Here is a 21,958-nt window from a genome sequence, read left to right as displayed (position 1 = left end):
AAAATAGAAAAATGTAGCATTTGATAGTGGAAAGCGAGGTGTGATGCGGCAACTATATCAAATAATATCAATATGTTAGCACTATCTTTTTAATTACAATCATTCAATACATTTCTAACTTTCAAAAAGAATAATACAATAAATAAATAAATAAATAAATATATATATATATATATATATATATATATATATATATATATTTCTTTGGATGCTTCTAGGACTCATGCATACTTCTTCATTTGTGTAAATTTTCTTCCAATTATTTCAATTTTGAAATTACATCGTCCTAATAATTTAATTTATAAATCTCATTGGGCCTCTTGCATTACTAGTGAGTAATACCTCTTAAAAAGAAACCTACAAAATAATGAAGTTTAATTTAAGAGATTGAATGGTTTTTTAGATAGTTAAAGAGATTGAGTAATGAGAGATTGTATAATATTTATTTAAATTGCACAAAAGAAAAAAGTTTAGATCTATCGTAGTCCACTTAACTAGTTCCAAGGTTGAGAGAGATAGCAGCCTAGCCTGTCCGAGCCTTCGCATAGTAGTTCCTAAGTTCCAGCCTGTGCCCCAACTCATTGAATAAAGACTTCCTTATTCTTCAAATGTTAAGTAGTGGAACTCAATTAATTCCATATGAACCTCTGGACGAGTTCGAGTTAGAAATTCATATTCATCTGTAGGGAGAGGTGCAAATAATTTGTGGAACTTCTTATCAAAGAATTTGAGAATTATACTAGACAAAGGAACTCATATTCATTCGGTTTTTGTTTTTGCCAAATCGATTTCTTTTATTTTAGGCTTAGCAGGTCTCTAACAAATTTAGAAATATAATGTAAGTTTCACACGTTTTAATGGAACTCTAAGTTAATTTTCATTATATTTTGGGTTGGTAGTGCATTATTCATTAATATTAAAGACAAAATATGAGTGTAAATACCAAAAATCATTAATGGTGAAGTTTGGTGAAAGCAAAGGTGGAGAAATGTAGGGTTTGCATGGACCTACCAAACAAAATTTCTAACTGTCAAATCAAAACAAACCCTATTGATCTCATTAGTTTCTCTTTTAATTTCAACATACACATTTCTGTATTTGATAAGCCAACCCAACCCAAGCACTACCACTCATTCCATTATTCTATACCAAAATGTTGAAGCACAAGGAATTTCATTAGGTATAAAACTCTCTAATCTAGAAACGACTATATAAATTCTCTATCTCTAGAAACGTTTTTATAATATTTCTTTTTAATAATAAATTACTCTCTTTTCCTCTATTCGTGAAGGTAATTGATAAATCACGTAGATTGTAACGTTGATTTCTTTGTTGTTTAAACTTTACGTATTTACTTTTAGTTAGAGTTTATTAATTTCTTTTAACCTATTTTAATGTATTAATTCTAAAAATGCATGTCAAAGTAGAGGTCAAAACTAAGCAATCATAAATTGACATAAACATAAATGTATTAACAACTATGAAGAAGTATGAGGTTTGAATCTACTATGCTCTACTATACTTAAAATCAAAACAAGACATGAGGTTAAAACGGTTTCTATCTTATACATACTAATTTGAAGGTTTGTTTTATATATTCGACAATTTGTTATAAAAAAAAAATTGTTTGACTATACATTATCGTTACATTTATTTTTCAATAATTAATACTTCTTATTTTGATTTCTAAATGAGTTGACTTAAACCATGTGGAGTTGACTTTATAATATATCTTTTTCTCTACTTTTTCTCTACTTTATAATATATTGAAAGTTTATTATCCATTGAAAAGAAAATCTAAAAGCCTCAACTTTGTATATCAAAAGAACTGTGCAAGATTTGAATAGATTTTGGAGTTGAAAAGAGATTTTTTTTTTTTCAACCTTTAAAAATCATATTTGATCATATAAACTTTGATATATATAAGATGGAAATGAAGGAGACAACCAAAGTTTTTCAAAAAGATGTTTTGTATAGCCACAACCACAAAATAACCCAAGTGGGTGAACCACTTCATTCATAAATTTCAGAACTAATGGATATCTGCAATTGGGAACTTTACATTATTTCATATCACCCAATAATATTTGAATCAAATCTTCTCTCGTGTGTATATATATATATATATATATATATATATATATATATATATATATATATATGTATATATGTATATATGTATGTATAACTTTTTCTTTGAAATGAGATTAATTAAACAACATCAAATTTGCACGTGTGATAGAAATTTACAAGCTAAGGCTCTTCAAATTCTATAAAAAGTTCAATCTGAGAATTAGCTTATTATATAATGAAAGTGAAAAAAAAATCGAGTATGTACATTACATATAAAATATACTAAATAATTGTATCAGAATGGCTAGCTTGCTCGTCAATTCTTACTTATCACAAATTTATGTAAACCAAGGTGTGTTTTAATTTTGTCAAAATGAGCATAGTCGTCATTACATATATGTTTGGACAGTCAACTTCGAAGTTAGAGATTCGATTCCTTCACCTCACATATTGTAAAAGAAACAATGGATGTGTTCTTATTGAGTGAGATTAAGTCAAAACATATTTTGAATTCCATCCAAATCGTTAAAATTGTTTAACAGAAGCTTATCACTCCTATATTTGTAATTTTTTTAAATATTGGTATATACTTGATTATTATCCCTAAAATTCTTATTCACTATAATTACTTTTAAGAATAATAATAATTGAACAGGCCAAGCCCACCAAAATTGGCTTAGGTTGGGCCAACTTGCTTCTTTGGTTCAACGCGACAAAACCATCAAAATAGCAAAATTTTGGATAGAAAAAGGAAAAATAGCAAATCCCAAAATTATTTTGATTTATGACAAAACCAACAGCCAGATTTTCTTTTTCAATTTTTTTAGCTCGAGTATATTTGTTGAGGTCAAAAAATTAAATAAAATATCACATAGTACAAATACAATGTATTTGTAAACACAATCACTTTTGGTAAATTTTAATTAAATCAAAAAATATTATATTGTAGTAGAATATTGAACCAGCATCCCTAATTATTTATAAAAAAATTATTAAATAGTAAAAATTACAAATTTTTAATAACAATTTCAATGTACATTTTATATCATCCCGTAAAATTGTCAATTTGAATTCAAAATTTAACTTGTATCCCTAAAATAACTCAAAACATAAATTGAACTATTTTTTATTTTTTATTCTTTAAATTATTTATCAAAAAATATACGTAAATAATACATAATACATATTTGATATTTTAACATTATTTTCCACCTTAAACCGTTAGTTTTAATTCAAAATTTTGACATTATTTTTAAATCCAAATTTTACATGTCAATTTTAGATCGTTAGTTTGAGTCTCTAAAATTATGCCAAAAGTAGTATTTGATATATATCTCACCCTAATTTTACATGTTGATTTTAATTCAAATTTTACTAATTTTAGATTGTTAGTTTGAATCTTTAATATTATGCCAAAGATAATATTTGATATATTTCTAATATATATCCCATTCTAAAGTATTAGTTTTAATTCAAATTTTAAACATTATTTTGTATTATTTATGAAACAATAATTTAAGATACAATGGTAGTGATGATTCAAATTGATTCTCCAATTGTCCTACAATTGTGCTGAAAATTAAATATTGCCAATTCAATAATATTTTAGCACAATATTTTTCAATTAATTATTTTCATACATTTTGAATAATTTTTCCAATTTTGCTAATTATTCTCACTCATGAAGATTTGAAGGTACGGGACGAAAGGAACTCACCTAATTTTCTTTGAAGGAAATTTGAATAACTCACAAAAATTTGAGGAGTTTGAATCCCCTTTGAAGGAAACAGCGAACGGCAGAAAACATTGAAGTATGATGGTTGTGATCTGCATACAAACAGTAGAAAACGTTGAAACCCCTTTGAAATGATGACAGAAATCCCCTTTGAAATGATGACAGAAATCCCCTTTGAAGATGTTTCGAATGGAAGCAAATGAATGAACGAGAATATGGAAGGAAGCGAACGGACGAACATTGGTTCTTCATACTGGAAGTGAAGGAAGGCAAAAGGAAACGGACAAAAGCGAACTCAAAGTGAAGTGACAAATGCAAACGGACGAAACTAATAGGACGAAGATTTGAAGATGTGAATAGACGAAGTGACAAAGTGAAGGAGATTTGACGAAGACTCAAACGAACGAACGAAGATTTGATGGTTTTTTTCTGTTTTGGGGAAAGTAGATTATTCTAGTGTGGGTGCAAAAGTAATATTTAATTATAAAGTATTGAAAATTTAGCAAACAACTGTATTTAGGAATCATAAATGTCATTTGGGCATTTAAGATATTGCTCTCCCAATTTTTATTTAAAAATTTTCTACTTTGCTATTTAGTCAGTTCATAAATAAATCTCTAATTTTGTCATTCTTCTCGTCAGCCCATAATTCAACGTCAATGGACTACATATCAATTTTGAGCCTAAAAACTTAGTCCAAACATGTTTGGTACTCATTTTATGTCTATTTCTCGATTTTTGTATTCTTTGGTAAAATATCTAAATCTTTAGACAAATTCTAGAAACTAAAATATTTAGAGGTAGGAGGAAATCTAAAACCTTGTAGAACCATTTTGTTTTTTAGTTTTAAAAATTAAGTCTATTTTTTCCCTATTTTTAACCAGGATTGGCATCTTATTGAATTCTTAGTCAAATTTAAAAAATAAAAGACGAGTTTTTAAAAGATGCCCTTATTAGTTTTCAAATTTTGACTCGATTTTTTAAACCATAGGTAAAAGATAGATAACAAAGAAAAAAAATTTGAAGGTAAAAGTATGATTCATATGCTTTATTTTTTAAAACAAAATGTTTACCAAATGAAGTTTAAATGGGTATCAAACATGATCTTGATTTTTCACACCTCAAAATAACTTATATAACCCAACCGTATTATAAATATTAAATAAATAAACATTTGGAAAACGTTTTTTTTCTAAATGAACTAGGATTGCAAAAACATTTTTGAAAGAGATTACTGAATTTATAAAAATGTGGAGACCAATGATTAAATAGGAAAAAAAAAAAGAGAGAGGCAATCAACAGCTTGTGGATGGTTGTTGTAATCATTTCCCCTCCAACTTTCACCCAAATGAATTGAGATTTATTAAGCCATAAACAAAAACAATGACTAATTTCAAAGCATCTACCTGTTCACTTCATAGTTCATTAATAATACATTACTTCAACAGTTTCCTGACGCTGAAAAGCCCATAGCATAATTTCTGAACTCTTTTTCACGCCTTTTTCTGCCCCTTCCCTTTCCCCACCAAATCATACACAAAAAACGATGATAAGTCGGTTACCGAAACAGTTACTTGCAGCGCTCATCCAGCCAAGTGAAGATGTCATTAAATACCTCGAGTATCACTTCATCTGGTTCACCTTCTAAAAGAGAATGGTATGCATCTTTGTAAAGTTTTATTTTCTTATCTGAACTGCTCGCTTTCTCGTACAACACCTTGCTCACAGATGGGTCGGTTACGGTATCAGCCTCCCCATGCAGGATCAATAATGGCAGGGAAATCTAGAAAACATCTCAATAAACTGAATTGTTCACCAAATTGTGTTTTATATACTTGAATTTGCAATAAAAGCCAGAATTAGATAAATAAGAAATTGAATTGCATTCAGTGATAGAACAGTCTTTTTCCAACAAGAGACCAAAATTTTCATTGAAGCTCTCTAGCCAGTAAAAGTACAAAAGAGTGTATAAACACCATGGAATCAACAACAAGGCTCTCTCACCGGTCACAAAGGCAGTTAGAACTAAAATGGACAAAAAAAACAGCGACATGAGTACTCTTACTAAAACTCTCTCTCCTCAGAACTCTATGGCACAATCGTCTATAGAACATTTCTTGTTCAAGTAAGGTTGTACTAAAACTATTTCTGATCATTGCCCGAACAACTATAATGTTGCTTTCGGAAAGAGAGATATGGTTCAAGACAAACTATCTCAATGGCAAGGATATCTGCTACTATATTTTGCTTTGAGCAGTTTGGAGCTGCTTTGTTGGAGGTGTTTGGCTTTTGTTTGGTCATAACTAGGGACTATGAGGAGACAAGGAGTTTCTTCTTTATCTCCCCTTTTTTGATAAGGGTAGGTTTTTATGGCAAGATGGGCTGTGTGTTAATGTTTCATGGGGAGGGAATAATAGAATCTAGAGAGCTCCGAGCGATGTGTGGTAACTTGTAAGTATCCACATTTCATTTTAGGCCTGAATGAAGAAAGCTTTTTGTAATTATCCTTATGCTTCATTTTACTTGGTTGAGCCTCTTTTTACAATTTGACTTCATTTTTGTAGCCTTTGTTTTTGTTTTTGTATATGTCCTTGTGTTCCTTCCTTCTTTGTCAATGATACTTTGATTATTCATTAAAATTATAATAATAGAAAATCTGGTAGCAGATCCTCTCGAAACAGAAAAACCAAGTGGACAAGAAAATAATAATAAAAGAAAAATCTGGTAGGAGATCCCTCTTGGAACATAAGAAACAAGTGGCATATTAAGGAATACTGCTCCATGGTACAATAAACTTGTCTTAACCACATGTGTAAATCTGTTGCTTATCAAGTTCATGACAATATGACGTTGTTTTCACCCATTTACCCAAGCTTTCACAACTTGCCAAAACCCACTAACCCTTCCTCAGGTTAAAGATAGTACTTTACCACCCTCTAGGTCCCTACATCCTTTTCGATCTTCTCTCAAATTTCTATTTCCTCCTATTCTCCCTCTACTGTCTCTGACTCTCAAATCTTTTTGTTCCCTACATTGGGCGCCTGTAATACATCCGAAGCATTAGCCCTTGTAGCACCCAATATGGGAAACAAGAAAGATGTTGAGAAACCTAAAACTAGAGAGTGGACGTCTTCTGTTCAATACGAAAAGTTAAAAGAGGCATGTCATAAACAAGCAAAACCATCGAGCTGATAGGCCTGGAAAATGTTTTAATGGCCTTAAAGTGGTCAATACAAGATACTCTACAAATTTAATTACATCGCATGACTGAGGCTTAAGCATATTTACTGGCCTTGCGCGTAGATACATATATACACCTTCCTTACATTAACCCGCACCAATATAAGCCTTGCAGCATTACATGCCTGATCATTATCACTTTTAGGAAATGAAGGTGTCAATAGTTAGAGTTTACTATTTTGAAGTTTCAATAGAAAACAGGAAGAAAGATTCTGAGGAGCATCTGAAATCTATGTCTAAACAACAAAATGAAAAAGAAAAAAAAAAAAGTGCGATGAAGACCAGTGGAGCAAAATATGAGAGCAAGAAGACATATCATAATTAAAAGGTTGTGAGCATTGCTTACTTCTTTCAATCTGCGTTCTATTTCTTGTGTGGTTTTCAACATCTCTACTGCAGTCTGCAAGCGTGGTTTATCTTTGTATGCAATAACATTATATGCTGTCTGTATCCATAGAAATGTGACAAAAAATAATAATAAATATATCTACTAATAAAAACTTCACTTAGAAAATAGAACGAATAGTTCTATATGAACTTCTAGGAGGTGTTTTGAAGCTTAGAGTTAATATATCGAAGTTAAAGTCTGTGTTTAGGGTATAGAGTTGTAAGATGAAATTCCTTGATAAACATGCAAAATAGAGAAAGAGAAAAAGATGGAGTTTCTCGAAAAATGTGCAAGCTTCGATATTGTTTACAATTGAAGTTGAGATATTTAACACAAACTTACGAAGTTGGTAGGCCAAACACCCCAAAGAAAAATCCCCCCGTGAACAAACATGCATTTCATTCCATAAATGAAATTTGATTAATGTTTTCTCATCAACCAAAAAAGATGCATTTGTTATTTTTAATACCACCATTTTGTTCAAATAAGCATTATGCTGAAGTGGCATACCAGTTCTCTATACTTCAAGTCCCTAAAAGCTAACTCCGCCAAATCTTTCTGTGGAACCAACTTGTACTTTGGAAGGAATTTAGAGATTCCGATCAATACTTGTGCAAGTGCCCATGGTGGAACCATATCATCTGCAATCTAGAAAGGACTTTTGAGTTCATTGGGGTCCTAACCAACAAAGAAAGTATTCTAAAAGTATTTTCAGAGAGGTACCTTGCACATTGGCGCAACAAGAACTGCACCACTCCACGATCGAGGTTGTTTTAGATGTACCTTGAGAGCCACAGCTCCCCCCAAAGACTGCCCAAAGAGAAAACTTGGGAGAGCACTAAACGCCGGGTTCTCTGCCCTTGGAATCAAGTAAATAAATTTCAAATAAAGGATTCATTGAAAAACTTTTTTATTTTCTTTAATGAATTCTGTTGAGACATAAGTAACATAAAACAAATATTTTACTGAGGCAGTACCTAAAGATGGTATTCTCCACAAAAACAAAGTTGTTAATTTTAAAAATTAAAAACTTTTTTTAAAGAAACAAAAATAAAAACCTTGGAGGATATGTTGGATCCTTTTTTTTTTTTTTTTCTTTAACTAGACAGCAGGAGAAACAAATATAATTTTGACTTACATTAAAGAATGAAGCAAAATATCATTCCTTAAAGATTCATCCCAAGGAAGTTTCACATCTTCCTAACTACTATAAACATTTTCAGATTAGCTGACAACAAAATTTGGTACGTTAACGCACCTTTCACCTTGGAGTAACGTTCAATGACATCATCTACAATTCTGTCAAAGCTTGGAATAAAACCATGGAGACCTTCTGAAAGACCAAATCCTGGATAATCCATAGAAAATACGCCATAACCTGACATTGCTAACTTTCTTGCAATTCCTGAAACACAGCACCGAAAAAAAATCAATATCTATTATGGTATACAAAATTTCAAACTAGGCCATTTCTACTACTTGACCGAAGCCACGTGCCTTCAAAGAAAAATGTGCAGGTGTCTCCATAGCCATGACAATAATACACCATTGCTTTAGGACGGACAGTCTCTGGAATCCAACTTTTTGAGAATATACTCAGTCCTCTGGAGTTAACTTCATATGTCTGTCCAAAAAGATTGATCGTCTTAGGTTGAAAACATCAAAACAAGATTGCATAGACTTCCAAGGAAGTACAGAAGGGTGTTAAAGCTTTCATTCATAACTCATTTAACAGAGCAGCTTTGAAAAATAGTTTATTATCCTCAAAGCACATAATTCTTGGTATCTTTTTCTTTATTTGACAGTTGACACAATATGAAGACTTCTATTAATATAGATAAAATTGTATTGCAGTTGACTTCTCTTCCACAGCCAAATGAATCGCATTACAACTATCTATTAATACATCTGGAAGAACAACCCAAAAGACCAAACAATTAAGGTTTTGAAATCTTTTAACTACTCAAGAATGTATCTAATTCAGATACGCCAGACTTTTATTTTAGACCTTCAATCTGATCCGAGAGTTCCTCCTCCATCCACCCTTTCAAAAGAAAGAACAGTTTTTATGGCTTGCTGGGGTAGGTGCTATACTGTGGGTGATTTGGGAAGAATGGAATAGCAGAGTGTTTACGCTTAGAGAGAGAGGGATCCTAGTGATGTTCCTTTGTTGGATTCCACATTTCCACTTGAGCTTCGATTTTAAAGACTTTCTACATTTATTCGATAGGGCTATTTTCAAATATAGCAAAATAAACCAAAATATTTACAAAATATAGCAAGATATCACGTTTATATACGGTGAACCGCAATAGACCAAAATAGATGTGATAGACACAAATAGTAGACTATCTTGGTCCATCGTGGTCTATCTCAAATAGATTGTGATATTTTGTTATATTGTAAATACTTTTAAGAAGTTTTGTCATTTAAAATAATTTCCCTACTCTATACCCTCTATTTTGAGGTTTGAGTCTCTGCCTCTAAAGGGATTCCTTGTTTTTTATGCTTGATTTTCTGTATGCCCTTGTTTTCTTCCCATTTTTTCTCCATGAAAGTCAATACTTCTATCTAGACAAGTCTAGATCTTGCACATTGTGCAAAATGATAAACAAATTGAAAAACAACAAGATGCATTCAATTTTCAGATATTACCTCTTCCATCTTCAATCCGTCGCTTGGTGTCTGAAAACGAAAAACTATAAAAGTCATTGAAATCCAATCGAAAGTCCAATTTCCATAAACTAAAAACAGACAAATAACACAACATATCAAATCATCCAAAATCGACAAACACATTAATAACATACACGAACACGAATCCAATAAAGAATCAAAATACCAAAATACCTTGAACAGAATATGATCAATTCCCAGCTGAATTCCTTTAAACGCCTCCCGCGCACGGCGTCTAGCGGCCACACCATCCATATTAGCATCAAGCAACTTCTGCAACTCATCATCGACACCTTGTAACTTCTTCCTCGGCGCCATTATCACCTTCCTTAAGCTCCACTTTCCTCTCAAACCTCCCTTATCAATGTATTCTACACCATTTCAGAAAGAACCTGTCAAAATCCGAAATACATTACAGAAAAAAAAAAAACAATAAAAAATAAAATCATCAAAGGATCTTGAAATTTACCTGACCGGGGATTGGAAACTGGAGTTCTTGCTATCTTGGGTAGGTTGTTTGTGGCGAGAAATGCAGTGGGAAAATGGTGAAAATGGCATCTAAAAAGTTCTGAGGATCTGAATGCCATGTGGAGTTGACATGATTAGCTTTCGGGAAATTGTTTAACAATAATCAAAGATAAAGTCAGAGCTCTTACTTTTACCCGTTGATTTTGATTTTGATTTTGATTTTGATTTTGCTTCCCTCTTTTTCATGAAGTTTCCTCTCGGCCATTCGTTTTTGTTCGGTGTCGTTTTCGAGTTATTTAAATATTAGGTTAAAATCTTATTTTTGCTTCATAAGTTTTTGGTCAAAATATTCTCCTCAAACTTAAAAAAAAAAAAGAATTCACTTTCGTATCGTTCGAATTTCATCGATTATTTAAGAGAAGGATGATGAGACTTTTATACCTGAAATTACTGGATATTCATCTTATTAATTAAACTGATAAAATAAAAAAAAAATATATGGTCAATTTATTACTTTTTTATCCTAATACAAAAACATAATTAACGAGAAATAAATCTAAATTAAAAAACAGTTTGTTCTTTTTTCTTCGAAACTTAAGGGATAGTTTGAGAAAAAGATTGCGTTATAGAGGGTTAGTGTTATGATAAAACTGGTTTTACACGATAAGATGTGTTTGAGAGAAGAGTTTAAAAGTGTATTTTTATGATAAGATGTGTTTGAAGAAAAGATTTAAAAATGTAATTTTATAGGGAAGTTGAAAAGATAGGGTTATAGGAGTTGAAAAAAGTTAAAGAAGAAGGAGAGAGAGGGATCAGGGGTTATAATAAGAGTAATTATAATATGTAGCAATTTTTAGAATAACTATTAAGTATGTAGCAATATTTTAAAAAAATTGCAAATATAGCAAAATCTATCAGTGATACACTTCTATCATTGATAGACTCTTATAGTTGATAGACCAACATTTGCTACATGGTCTATCGGTGATAGACTACTATCATTGATAGATTTTGACAGATTTTGCTATATTTGCAATTTTTTTAAAATGTTGCTATATACTTAATTATTTTGAATATAATTGTTACATTTGCAACTATCCCTTATAATAACTCTTCCCCCAAACAAGTGTTGGGTTACCATAACTCAACCCAATAATGATAACGTGTGGGTCACTCTTTATTTATTTTTTTCAAATCGGAATCTTGAAGCAAATCAGAGTAAAGAGAGTAAGGGCATTTATTCGATTAAAAAAAATAGAACTATCATATGGATGTTAACATTTTTAACAAGGTAAAATAAACTAGAAAAACAAGGTAGTTACGACATATCATAAAACAAAAAATAAAAAAGAAGAAAGAATCGTGAGAAAAAACACATCGATGAATCACAAAAATATCCCAAACTTGACGTAGTAAAATCTGCATGTGCATAAATTGCATTTAGCATATGAATTAGAACCAAAACAGTGACAACCAAAATCATGAAGTCAAAGTGACTTTTTGAGTTTTTCGATTTATTAAGAGTGATTATATTATTTGACAACCTAATCAACCGAATATAAAAATTATTGCATTATTCAATTAAACAGTTGATAGAATCTTAATGACGGAATTTACGGCAACGACTAAAAAAGACCATTTTTAAAAGTTTAGTGACTAAAACACATGTTTTTAAAAGTTTAAGGAACAAAATATATGGATCAAAATAAGATTTAAACCTAACTATTAACATTTTAGTTCATTAATTTTGATTTTCTTCTTTTTGTCTTTTTAGAAATTTCAACCCGTAGAAAAATGCTAAATCATTTACGGAAACAAAGAAAAAAAGCATTCATCATCTATCAATGATAGACTTGTATCATAACGTTTACACTTATATCAATTACTATCACTGATAGTATTTTATAAGTATTTGTTTAAACCGTAAGAAAAATATAAAATTTTAACTACACAAATAGTTTGATTGATTCTTCTATATTTAAAAAGTTTTTTCTTCCTATGATCATCCCTAAACTATTCTAATTCTTTTAAAAAGAATGTTTAATTACAATAAGCACTACTTATATGATTATGATTAATAATTAAGTGTATGGTAACATTAGTAAAAAATGGTAAATATAACAAAATCTATCTATCACTAAAAGATTCTTTGTAGAGATAAAATGTATCATTTTATATTGTGTTTTATTTGCTAATTCTTTAATTCTAATTATTATATTTACCACTGCCTCTATATATGTTGGATAATGGTATCAATTGAATTAAGTGGATTGCTAAACACACATTTAAAATTTAAGCATTTGTTTTGGATCAAGTATGAAATATTTGTCTAAACGCCAAAATAGCTTAAACAAAATATTGATGAGATTGGTTGTTGACTAATATGGTCTATCAGTGATAGACCAATGCTTGTAACATAGTCTGTCCGTGATAGACTTTGACAGATTTTGTTGTAACATTTTTAAAATGTTGCTACATATTTAATTATTATGAATATAATTACTATATTTGCAACTATTCCACCAAACAAACAACCAAAAACAAATCAAATAAGAACAAGAAGAACATAAGCAACACCGAAACTCTTTTTTCTTAAGGCTATCTATTCTCTCACACAATCCCTTTTCGTAGGACCTTCAAAATAACAACTTACTCACCAAAAAGGTTCAACCATTTCTTCACCACCACAATAATAATAAGAATAGGACCATCATTCAAATCAAGAAGCAAATTTTCTCAAATTAAATGCTTAAAAACTCCCAAGTTTTGAACAAATCTAATAATAATATGGAGGCCTTGGAATTGTTTAAATCACTGTTCATGTGAATCAACAAAAGTTCTGTATAAGAACTTCTGAACAATTGATACAAACTCGTCTACCTTTTCTTCATGAGGTAGGTGACCACAATGTTTGATCACCTCCAAATGAGATCCTGGTATGGCTTCAGAAAGTTTCACAGCATTCCAAGAAGGCACGAGGTTGTCGCTATCGCCAGTGATGATAAGAACTGAGACCGGTTACCAAAACAGTAGGCTTCGTTAGTATAAGATGCCTTCTTAGTTAAGAGTTTATAGTTACAAATGTATAGACTACTGCACAGGTTAAGCTTATGAATGACAATAAGTTTCACCTTCAACTGTTGATCACTAGTAAGGAAAAAAGAAGAGGACAAATCTTCTAATAGCTTGTGAAAATGAAATTTCGTAAGAGTGGTGTCTAGATGGTGTGTCTCATTTAAGCATAGAGTTTGAATAGTGCAATTTTCCCTTGATTATAATAATGGTGTCTAGGGACTAAACTGAAATCAAACTCAAAAACTAAAGGCATAAAAGTGTAAAATTTTGAAACCTAAGAACTAAAGAACCAAGTAAAAACTAGATTAAAAAGTTAGAGACCAAACCAGTATTTTTCTCAATCTTTTATGTTGATACGTTTCAAAACTCTTCACTTTAATCATCTACAATTAATATAGCACATTAGTTCTTCAGTTATGAGATTAAGGATCTTTCATTCATATATAAGCGTATATTTTGATGGGAGTTTTGAATGATCAATTAAAGGTTATTATCCTCTTGAATATATTTGTTCAATGACTCAATTTCAATAATAAACACTACTAAAGTTTGCACGTTTATTGAAAAACTTTATCTTACCCTTGTTCTCTATTTTGTTTACATCCCCAACATATTAACTCTAATATCATAAATCAACTCAATACTACAAACACCTCTTAAGTTTACTTCATCAATATTATTATCATCCACTAGCAGTTAAAAAGAGAATATAGAAGATGATGTGAAGCATATTCTAGATTGAAAGATTGCAAAATATTTGAAGCACTGATGATCCAAAAACAAATTCAGGCAACGTACTGTTGGGAGAATATAAAGAGTTCATACTATTATTTAAACTTACCAGGACAGGAAATTTCATGAAGTCTTCTCGAAAGTGGTGGGGAAGCCCTATCCGTAAGCATGGCTGCAACAAATTCCACAAGTGCCTTGTCCCAGTTTTTTGTCCTCAATGGCTGCAATTTTACCATGAGATAGCCTTCTCAAGTTAAAAACGAAAAACGAAAAGATGAAAGCTTCATTCGATAACCATTTGGTTTTTTGTTTTTGAAAGTTGTGTTGGTTTTCTTACAACTTCTTTTAAATAATTTTCATCCAAATCACTGAAATTCATAGCCAAATTTGGAAAACAAAAAAAAGTTTTTAATTTTTTTCTTCTTAGAAGTTTTCAACGCTTGGCTTAGATTTTGAAAAATGAAAAACATCATTAAAAGTGATAACAAAACAAAGAAATCTTATGCTTATAAGCTTAATTTAAAAAAACTAAATAGTTATCAAATGGAACCAAAGAAAATCTACCCAAAATGCTTACCTTTGTATAGCCATGTAAAACATGCTCATTTACTCGAGCAGCATCGTACCAAGCTTTCTTGATAGCAACAATACCAGCTTTATCTATAATCATCCGTACCTGGACACACCAGAATGTTTATAAAACTAATATGCCCAGATGCTAATAAAGAAAAGGAATTGAACATGAAGAATCTTTAGCAAATAACGATAAGAAATACTTTACCAACGTTAGAATCAAGGTTGAACGAAGAAAAGCTGACAGAACTTTTATGTACAAGAAATCAACAAATTCAAGAATTCTTTTCATCATCAACATTATTGACTGCACGATGAACTTAGCCGCCGCTGACAGAATGTTGAACAGCTGAATTACTGGATTCCCTACAACATTTAAATTGGAGACATTCTCTTGGACCGGGTTGTCCCGGGGCAATCTACCTCCTAAAGGAGCTACAATTGCTGGGGCAACAAGGATTAAAGCAGCAACACTTTGTGGATCTTGGAAATATGAATTTACTGCTACAAGCGAACCTGCTGAGTGCCTAGGATGATAACAATTTCCATTATTGGTTACAAAGATCTCAACATTCACAAAGATATGCAAAACTTCCATAGTTTATAATTCATGAATAGGTGTCAAAACTTCATTCCAGGTTGGTTCCATCAAGAGTTTTCTAACTGATATCCAAGATAATTTGTATTAGCTCTCCACTGTTGCTCTGGCTCTTTTTTCAAGCTGAGTCTTTAGTTTAAGTGAAAAACAAGAAGTTTAAGCCAGTTTCACACATATGTTCATGACAGTATAAGCCTAGGTGAAAACACTTGTTTGGAGACATGATCTCACATCCCTTTTTCCTTTTCTGATGAGTAACATCTCACATCTTAAAGATCCTATGGTTAAGAGTAATAAATCTTAAAAAGATGAAAGCTCAAATAGGCAGGCATCAAGTTATATGATAGAATCCACTATCCAAAAGGTGTCATTAGAACTATGCCAAAAATGGAGTATTCGTAGGATAGGTCAACGAAATTCATGGGTTCCCACCAGATACACCCAGAGAAGTAAAGAGAAATATATCATATATGCATACCCAACTAATATTGCCTTTTCAGCTCCTAAGAAACCGATGAAATAAAGAGTAGCGAGGACTGAAAACGCCATGCTGTATGGATTTAGAGGTTTTCTATCCTTTGTACCAGCAGAAGAATTCCCCGAATAATCCACTCTTGATGTCAATCCAAAGGCTGGTCGATCAAATGCCAGAACTTTGGAACCAGTGATATCAGCTAAAGGCTTCATCACCAAATTCCATGAGAAAACAGAAGCTCCAAAGCCATGCAAGAGAATCATAGGAAGACCAATCTTCTTGGTTTGATGAGGAATTGAAGTTATTGGCAGAGATGATGGATCAGACGTCGACATTGGAGTTCGAGTCTGAGATAAGGAGTCCCCTTGTAGTTCTGGATCATAAACTTTGTAATGTACTTCCAAATCATTAAACTTACAGAAGCAGCTATCAGGATCAGCCAAACTTATAGGCTCCAACAATTCTTCTTGATCTATACCAGCTATTTTCCTCCTCTTTTTAGCTTTGGAGTCATACACTTGCTCTGTAGATCCAAAGAAATCACCCATAGAACATTAGCAAAACCCAAAATCCTACTCTATCTACCAGTCATAAAAGAACAAAACATCAGTTTTAATACAGATGACCTAGAAAACAAGATAAATGTGACGTAGTTTCTTTTGCAGGTGTCATAAAAAACCTTTTAACCTTGTTTTGGCATGTTGTTTTGCTCAAACTCTCACTCTGGCTCTTACTTTGGTTCCTATGCCTCCCTATTTTTCCTCTCACTTTCTCTCTCATTTTCACTTTTCCTATCGAGTTTTTTGTAAGATGACCTTTCATAAGCGACTTTAAGGTTGATGACCCACCTCCACAGATATATGAAATCCAGCAACTAATGCAGTATGAATTTTTTTCTATAACATATAGGGATAAAAATTGCAGTAGTGACGAAAGCAGAAAATTATATTTCTACGGTTGTGAGAGCAGGTCATCAATCATAAAGACATCCGTGAATGGGTGCAAAATTCTTCTCCAAATACGATGGCGCCATTCTGGTGTCGAAAAGGTAGGGATTCCGCCACTCATTTCAGATTGGTAGGTGCCGGCAGTGGGAGGGTCGCCGGAGACCAGGAGAAAGTAGCTATTGCCGGTGGAAGAAGACATAGGTGGGAGAGGGGAGCGCGGAGAGGAACGAGAGACAGGAAAGAAACGCTAATAATGATAGAAATTCTTTGATAAAGATTAACAAATTTTGTTCTGAAAACGATTTCAAGTTAAGTCGGTGAAATTCCCCAGAAAAGATCATAAACAGTAGTAAACCCTAAACCCTAAAATTCTCCACAATTCTGCAGATATGGTGATTCACGAACAATACAGAAAGCATACAGAGAGTAAGAAAACTGAATCAACGAGTGTACTTGTAGAATGCATATTTACAAATATCGAATGCAAGAAGGAAGGAAGGAAGCAGCCAAGTAAATTACCAGAATATTCAGCACCGGAACCACCGACGAAGGAGGATGAAGAAGAAGCAGCAGCAGTGGAAACAGAAAGAGGAACACGAGAGATTGAGGAGCGTCGTTGCGCAAAACCATAGTTACTCTGAATCCTTGAACCACCATTGCTGCCTGCACTTGAATCAAAGAAGAACAGAGCAGGGGAAAGAGAAGGAGAAAGCACGTGCCCAAACATCCAGCGTAAATGGTTCGACCCGATCCAGCCAAAATACTTGAAATACGTGCCCTATAAATTTTTATCGTCTAATGGCGCATTTTATCTCTCTGAAAACGACCAGAACTGAATCATCATCAATCAAACACATAGGAATTAGCTTGGGGTTTGAGGGCGAAATATTGAGCTAAGTAAAAATGGAAGCGCTGGTTTGCAGGAAGCTCGGAGATCCAACAATATCGTCGCCAAGCGATGAGAATTCACCAGTAGTATTGAGTAAAAACCATCCGATTCCGCAATTGGATTCTCCAACGTCGGTCAGAGTTCAGATTAAAGCTACAAGTTTAAATTACGCCAATTACCTTCAGATTCTTGGAAAATACCAAGAGAAACTTCCTCTTCCTTTCATCCCTGGTTCTGATTACTCTGGAATCGTCGTTGCTGTTGGCTCTAAAGTTTCCAAATTCAGAGTCGGAGATCGGGTTTGTTCCTTTGCTGGCGACGGTTCTTTTGCTCAATTCATCGTTGCCGAGGAGTCGCGATTGTATGTTTCTTTCCGCCATTGGTTTCCTAATCTTTCATTCATTACGACAGCCACGAATTTGCACTGAAGCATCTCTCTTTTCTGTTTTAACTTATTTTCTCAAACAAACTGAAGATTCCGAGTACCTGATGGATGCGATCTGGTGGCCGCCGGCGCACTTCCGGTTGCGTTCGGGACCTCGCATGTTGCTCTTGTACATAGAGCCAAGTTGGCTCCTGGACAGGTATTCTTCTCTCTGGTTGAGATGTGTCGATTTGTTGACATCTTACGTGGATTCATTCATCTCTATAACAATGGAATCAAATTTGTATTTGTGTATTGGATTTAGTACAGCAATCTTAACTAAAACAAAAAAATTAAATAAGAAATTGAAGAAAGCAATCTACTTGTAATGGAGTCCTCAAATTTTTGGTCGGAAGACAAAATTCCATCTTGTGAACAAATTTCTTTGCACCATTTTTCTGCTTCTAAAGCAAACACTCTAAAGATTATGGTATTACTGAACATCTTTTTCGTATTGGACCACGAAAGTGTAGATATGTCTCTACTGTGCCAGATTCGTTATTGTTCTTCTCCCAGATTGTGAGCAATCTCTTACAAATTCTCCATTGCTTGTTTGTTCAAAATATGGACAACGATGAGTATTTTGAGAAATTGAAGAGATGAAGACTAAAAGAATATGTGTGCAAAAGTAGAGATTGATAGTCTTTTTGTTTGGAAAATAAAACATCAGCCAAGTATATCAGACTTTAACTCCACAAGTATGAGCATAGAAGACTACAAGAGTGATTGGAACTCCCTTTTACTTTGGAATCCATGAGTATTTTTGGACCACCTTTGCTCACCTCGACTAAAATTACGGAACAACCTGCATGATGCTACATTATTCACGTGTCAAGAAAACTCATAAGATATTAAAACCTAAGTAAGTGATCATCATGAATTGAACTCCTGACCTCTTTTTTAGGCGTGCTTTCATATTAGAGGAACAATTTTCTCTTTTGGCTTAAGTTCATTAACCATACGGCAGCATTGTTCTCTCCACTACTGCCTATGATTCAATATGCCATTCAGTTTCTTTCTTGTAACTATTTGATTCTCAGATTGTTGTGTTCGTAAATATCTGGACTTGTGGATTGTGTATCATCTGTTAACTTCAGTAATGCAATAGTTCATGATTTTAACATGGAAATTTTAGGTACTGTTGGTTCTTGGGGCAGCTGGAGGTGTTGGGCTAGCTGCCATTCAAATCGGGAAGGTCTGCGGTGCAGTTGTTATTGCCGTTGCTAGGTAATCAATTATTTCATAAATCAACCATCAACTCTGCCAAAAAGTTAGTTGTTATTTCCTGGTCCTCTATTTTAGGGGTGAACACTAGAACGGACCAAGCCTGACCGAATTGGTCCGAAAATTCAGTTTTTATTGAAGTGTTGATGTTTGGTTCGGTTTGTTTTAAATTTTTAAGGAAATCGAAGTTTTCGGTCCCATTCAATTTAGATTTGAAAGTCAAACCTGAAATTGTTTATTATACTTTATATAAGATTGAAAATTGAACTGAACTGTTTGTATTATTTTAAATCAAAACCGAACTGAATTGTGTGTATATATATAGCTAAATGCCAAACCGAGTTGAATATTTGCTTGGTTTGGTTCGGTACAGAACTGTGAACACCCCTACTCTATTTCCTCTACTGCACAAGATTCTATACAGTTCAATGTTTATTACACTTGAGTTTTGAGAGCATATATTGATATCTACCCTTCCATTATCTTTCAGGGGAGCTAAAAAGGTAGAGTATCTCAAGTCCTTGGGAGTTGACCATGTAGTAGACTTGAATCATCAAAATGTCATTGAAAATGTGAGAGCCTTCCTCAAGGAAAGAAAACTTAAAGGGGTTGATGTTTTGTATGACCCAGTTGGAGGAAAGTTGACAAAAGATTCAATGAAACTTCTAAACTGGAGTGCAAACATTCTCGTGATCGGGTTTGCCAGCGGGGAGATCCCTGTTATTCCCACGAATATCTCTCTTGTTAAGGTAACCTCTTTTGGTAAATAGGCTTTTTCGTTACTAGTTTTTCCTTCAATTACCATTTACTTTACCGTGTTCAATCTTTTTATCTGATATGAACAGAATTGGACAGTTCATGGACTTTATTGGGGCAGCTATGCCATACATAGACCTCGAGTTCTTGAAGAGTCTATGAATCAGCTATTATCGTGGTTATCGACTGGATCGATCCGTGTTCACATTTCTCACATTTATAGCCCATTAGAGGTGAGTAAGCCTTGATCCATGTTCATATTTCTCCATGTGGAATTGGGTTTCCACTAATCATCTTTTATTAACATCATCAAGTGTGCTTTGATACTGTTGATAAGTTACTAGTGAATGAATACACTACTTATTTTCTTAAAACGGTCGAAATCTTCCCACTCATTAAATTTGAGAATTTGTCATGCTGTTGATTGTCAAGGTCCTCGAGTTGCTTGCATATCAACATAAGTAAATGTATCTCGTTCGTAAACTGAATAGTGGAATTCGTTGCCTTTCGTGTTCAGTGATGGATTATCTCATGCAGGGCATCCAAATTGAATTATTCATTTGATTTACTTTTGCAGGCCAACCATGCCTTTTATGCCATAAAGAACAGAGAAGCGGTTGGAAAAGTGGTGTTGGTTTTTGAAGACAAGACTGTGAAATCGAAGCTATAAGATAGTCAAGGTTTCGAAATGGATATGATGAAGATTCAAATCTTCAATTTCAAAAGGAGTGTATATCAATTATTGCTAAATCCATGACCCTACTAGACAATAAGTTGACATTTGTAAGCTCACAAGGAGTTTGTGTACTCATAAATAAGGCTTTCCACTATTACCACATAATGTTCTATCGTATTTATGTGTTCTCTTATGTCTGGCAGTTCCTTTTCTCATTGCCTTTGATAGGTTTTGTTATCTTTACATGTGAAAGAAAAAATATTATAATCTAAATCTTGCTGCGATATATTTGCCTTCCTATCTATTTCTTATCGATTATACTTTTATGGAATATATTATCATATTTACTCCTTCATATTTTAAACTTACTTTTATACACTAAATTTTGATTCTATATAAAATATGCACTAACAAAATAACGTAGTATTTTATTTTTTTTTTTACTTGTGTAACTTGGCTAAAGTATACATTTTTCATCAAAAAGGTTCAATTAAGGTATACACTCTCGGTTTGAATTTTTTGTGAGTGTGCATGCGTGTGTGTGTATATATATAAGTTGTAATTATCAGTTTGATCCTCTTGAGTTATTGTTGAAGTTTTTATATGTTTGTCGAATAATTTCACCTTTTCATCCTTTTCTACTTTTTAGATTATCGAAGAATTTCATTTTTTCTAAAAACTTCATCTTACAACTGTCTCGAATACATTAAGTTTACTAATAGATCGAGCACTCCTAAGCTTATTTAAGGAATCACACTTTTTCAACCACACTGAAATCCAAAGAATAAAAATAAAAAGGATTAATAAAAGAATCAAAGCATTCTAGTGCAAATCAAGTCCAGTCATCTCGACTTTCAATTACAAATAAGAAAAAGTTTCACGTAGGTGACAACTGCTCATCTATTAAGGATAAGAAATCCTGTTGTTCTTCCAAAAGGAAGTCAGCTACCCAACTAATAGGGTAGCTAATCTTTATAATTAAACATCGTTACTGTCTATGTAGACTTCA

The 21,958-nt window shown here is 32.7% G+C and overlaps 3 protein-coding genes across 6 annotated transcripts; 1 reads left to right on the top strand and 2 right to left on the bottom strand.

Moving 5' to 3' along the window:
* Positions 1–5,146: 5,146 nt before the first annotated feature.
* On the bottom strand, positions 5,147–10,786 carry LOC103498599 (caffeoylshikimate esterase). Of its 4 annotated transcripts, XM_051090172.1 has the most exons (10): positions 10,769–10,786; positions 10,582–10,688; positions 10,287–10,483; positions 10,092–10,121; positions 8,934–9,060; positions 8,695–8,841; positions 8,160–8,290; positions 7,947–8,084; positions 7,395–7,493; positions 5,147–5,591 (listed from the first exon to the last, which is right to left on the bottom strand). In XM_051090172.1, the coding sequence occupies exons 3-10, from the start codon at positions 10,428–10,430 to the stop codon at positions 5,379–5,381; spliced, it is 1,029 nt and encodes a 342-aa protein (XP_050946129.1). In that variant the 5' UTR covers positions 10,431–10,483; positions 10,582–10,688; positions 10,769–10,786; the 3' UTR covers positions 5,147–5,378. The 4 variants fall into 4 exon arrangements, with proteins under 4 accessions (XP_050946129.1, XP_008459473.1, XP_008459474.1 ...); XM_008461251.3 differs by lacking the exon at positions 10,769–10,786 and having other exon boundaries at positions 10,582–10,745; XM_008461252.3 differs by lacking the exon at positions 10,769–10,786 and having other exon boundaries at positions 10,287–10,504; positions 10,582–10,731.
* Positions 10,787–13,293: 2,507 nt separating this feature from the next.
* Positions 13,294–17,707, bottom strand: LOC103498601 (uncharacterized). Its single transcript, XM_008461256.3, has 6 exons — positions 17,500–17,707; positions 16,037–16,556; positions 15,169–15,487; positions 14,965–15,063; positions 14,497–14,608; positions 13,294–13,588 (listed from the first exon to the last, which is right to left on the bottom strand). Exons 1-6 carry the CDS (start codon positions 17,705–17,707, stop codon positions 13,392–13,394), a joined length of 1,455 nt encoding a protein of 484 aa, XP_008459478.1. The 3' UTR covers positions 13,294–13,391.
* Positions 17,708–17,883: 176 nt separating this feature from the next.
* Positions 17,884–21,142, top strand: LOC103498600 (uncharacterized). Its single transcript, XM_008461255.3, has 6 exons — positions 17,884–18,230; positions 18,345–18,453; positions 19,429–19,520; positions 20,008–20,266; positions 20,363–20,506; positions 20,851–21,142. The coding sequence occupies exons 1-6, from the start codon at positions 17,884–17,886 to the stop codon at positions 20,941–20,943; spliced, it is 1,044 nt and encodes a 347-aa protein (XP_008459477.1). The 3' UTR covers positions 20,944–21,142.
* Positions 21,143–21,958: the final 816 nt, after the last annotated feature.

This window comes from Cucumis melo, chromosome 9 (genome assembly GCF_025177605.1).
Source record: "Cucumis melo cultivar AY chromosome 9, USDA_Cmelo_AY_1.0, whole genome shotgun sequence".
In the NCBI taxonomy this organism is placed as follows: Eukaryota; Viridiplantae; Streptophyta; class Magnoliopsida; order Cucurbitales; family Cucurbitaceae; genus Cucumis; species Cucumis melo.
This window is presented reverse-complemented; position numbering and strand designations above follow the sequence as displayed.

What these genes read in the sequence shown, in the direction of transcription:
- LOC103498600 (XM_008461255.3), top strand. Translation starts at nt 17,884, where the DNA reads ATGGAAGCGCTGGTTTGCAGGAAGCTCGGAGATCCAACAATATCGTCG. An exon ending in GTTGCCGAGGAGTCGCGATT is followed by an intron (nt 18,231 to 18,344) that starts GTATGTTTCTTT and finishes AACAAACTGAAG; the next exon opens with ATTCCGAGTACCTGATGGAT. An exon ending in ACATTTATAGCCCATTAGAG is followed by an intron (nt 20,507 to 20,850) that starts GTGAGTAAGCCT and finishes TTACTTTTGCAG; the next exon opens with GCCAACCATGCCTTTTATGC.
- LOC103498601 (XM_008461256.3), bottom strand. Translation starts at nt 17,707, where the DNA reads ATGTTTGGGCACGTGCTTTCTCCTTCTCTTTCCCCTGCTCTGTTCTTC. An exon ending in GAAAAGGCAATATTAGTTGG is followed by an intron (nt 15,488 to 16,036) that starts GTATGCATATAT and finishes TTATCATCCTAG; the next exon opens with GCACTCAGCAGGTTCGCTTG. An exon ending in TTTTACATGGCTATACAAAG is followed by an intron (nt 14,609 to 14,964) that starts GTAAGCATTTTG and finishes GTAAAATTGCAG; the next exon opens with CCATTGAGGACAAAAAACTG.
- LOC103498599 (XM_008461251.3), bottom strand. Translation starts at nt 10,699, where the DNA reads ATGGCATTCAGATCCTCAGAACTTTTTAGATGCCATTTTCACCATTTT. An exon ending in ACTTGAAGTATAGAGAACTG is followed by an intron (nt 7,494 to 7,946) that starts GTATGCCACTTC and finishes CTATGGATACAG; the next exon opens with ACAGCATATAATGTTATTGC. An exon ending in TAGAACGCAGATTGAAAGAA is followed by an intron (nt 5,592 to 7,394) that starts GTAAGCAATGCT and finishes GATGTTTTCTAG; the next exon opens with ATTTCCCTGCCATTATTGAT.